We start from the raw sequence: 2,251 nt of genomic DNA on the forward strand, positions 1-2,251 counted from the left end.
TGCCTTTTGCTTTAAAATTATTTTGCTTTTTGTCTGTACTCAATAGAGAAAATGAGTTAACAGATACTTCATTACTTATGAATTTTATGTTTGTGTCTCCCTATCTGTCTGTATGTCTGTATATATATATTTATTTCTGCCTAAATATAGGAATAAAAATGTTAACAATTAGCCAGAGATAGCTAAACTGGAACTTAGTATGGCTTATTAGCTTAGTTTACACAATAACCAGCCAAATGTACTATGACATGCTATTCTTCCAGGCCTTTTTCTTCCATTGCGGGACAGTTCATAATTTTAATAAATGCACATAAATACCATTATCCAAAGCACTCATTTGTCTACTAACAATTTGGCACATATGGTATGACATTAACAAGGAATATGCTTCATTTCTTTAGCCCTTTTCACAGCATCCTTCACTTCCTTGTTTCTTAAGCTATAAATTAATGGGTTTAACATCAGGATAACCAGGGTATAAAACACAGATACCACCTTCTCTTGTTCTAAGGAATACTTGGAGCTTGGTTGAATGTAGCTAAAGCTTATAGAGCCATAGAATAGAGTCACAACCGTGAGATGTGAAGCACATGTGGAGAAGGCTTTGTGTCTGCCTGCTGCTGAGCGGATCCTCAGGATAGCAGCAACGATGAAGATGTAGGAGATCATCACAGTCATGAAAGTGATCAAGGCAATAACGCCAGAGAAGACTAAGAGCAGCAGTTCATTCATGGATGTGTCAGAACAGGACAGCTTCAGCAGCGGGGGAAGGTCACAGAAGAAGTGCCTGATGACATTTGGCCCACAGAAAGACAATTTCAGCAAGCCAGTTGTGTGAGTCAATGAGGTGATTACGCCTCCTACACATGATCCAATGACCAGAGCAACACAGACTATTTTTCTCATAGCCACGGTATAAAGTAAAGGGTTCACAATGGCCATATAGCGGTCATAGGCCATTGCTGCCAGCAAGAAGCCCTCAGCGGTAAGGAGTGACATGAATAAAAAGTACTGCACCATGCATGCAGAGAACGAGATTGTCTCCCGTTCAACAAAGAAGTTCATCAGCATTCTGGGTGCAAAGACTGATGAATAGCAGGCATCGATGAATGACAGGCAGCTGAGGAAATGGTACATGGGTGTTTGGAGTTTGGGAGTTATTTGGATTAGAAGGAGCATCCCTAGATTACCCACCAAGGAAATGGTATAGATGAGCAGGAACAGCAGGAAGAGAACCACTTTCAGTTCAGCATGATCTGTCAGTCCCAAAAGGATAAACTCGGTCACCAGTGTAAAATTAACATCAGCCATGTGTTTGTTTATCTTGGTACCTGTCAACAAATAAATTGAGAATGATCACGCAGCATTATCAAGACTACTCGGAATCTCTAACTAGTAATCTGACTTGAGTTACTGACTGCTCTGCTCTGGTGGTTTTGGCTATAAAATTAGAAAACATTTAGCTAGAAATATCTATTCTCTTCAAGCACTGTCTATTTGCATGTTCCATAGAAAATTTCAAATTTAAGCAAGAGAACATTAGAGTCTTAGCTTCAGGATACATTCAAAATGCTATTCTTAGTGTGAAGAAAAAAACTTAAGTGAATTTCATTCTGTGTGTGTGTGAATTGCTCAATTGTGTCCTACTCTTTGTGACCTCATAGACTGTAGCCCACCAGGTTCCTCTGTCCATGGGATTTTTCCAGGCAAAAATATAGGAGGGGGTAGCCTTTCTCCAGGGAATCTTTCTGACCCAGGGTTAAAACCCAGGTCTCCTGCATTGCAGGCAGATTCTTTACCATCTGAGCCACCAGGGAAGCTTCTAAAATAGGCAAAATCCAGATTATAAAGCATCATTATTTAAGTTGGAAATTTAATCTGTGGTACCACTGAAGTTCTCTTTTAAAAAATGATACAGGGATGTCCCTTGGAGTACAGTGGTTAGGACTCCACGCTTCCATTGCCGGGGGCGGGTACACCAGAGACTTGATCTCTGGTCAGGGAACTAAGTCCCCACAGTCAAAAAATGAAAGAAAAAAAAGTTTAAAAATTATACAAATAAACTTATTTACAAAATAGAAACAGACTTACAGACATAGAAAACAAACTTATGGTCTTCAAAGGGAAAGGGGATAGGGAGATATAAAGTAGGAATTTGAAAGTAACATATGCACACTACTATAAATGAAATAAATAAAAACAAGGACCTACTGAATGACACAGGGAAATATACTCAATATTTTATAGTAAG

At 39.0% G+C, this 2,251-nt stretch overlaps 1 protein-coding gene across 1 annotated transcript; it reads right to left on the bottom strand.

The window, feature by feature from the left end:
• Window positions 1–372: 372 nt before the first annotated feature.
• On the bottom strand, window positions 373–1,332 carry LOC122700511 (olfactory receptor 1052-like). Its single transcript, XM_043913440.1, has one exon. The coding sequence runs from the start codon at window positions 1,309–1,311 to the stop codon at window positions 373–375; it is 939 nt and encodes a 312-aa protein (XP_043769375.1). The 5' UTR covers window positions 1,312–1,332.
• Between the last annotated feature and the right edge of the window lie 919 nt (window positions 1,333–2,251).

This window comes from Cervus elaphus, chromosome 1, assembly GCF_910594005.1.
Source record: "Cervus elaphus chromosome 1, mCerEla1.1, whole genome shotgun sequence".
Classification (NCBI taxonomy): Eukaryota; Metazoa; Chordata; class Mammalia; order Artiodactyla; family Cervidae; genus Cervus; species Cervus elaphus.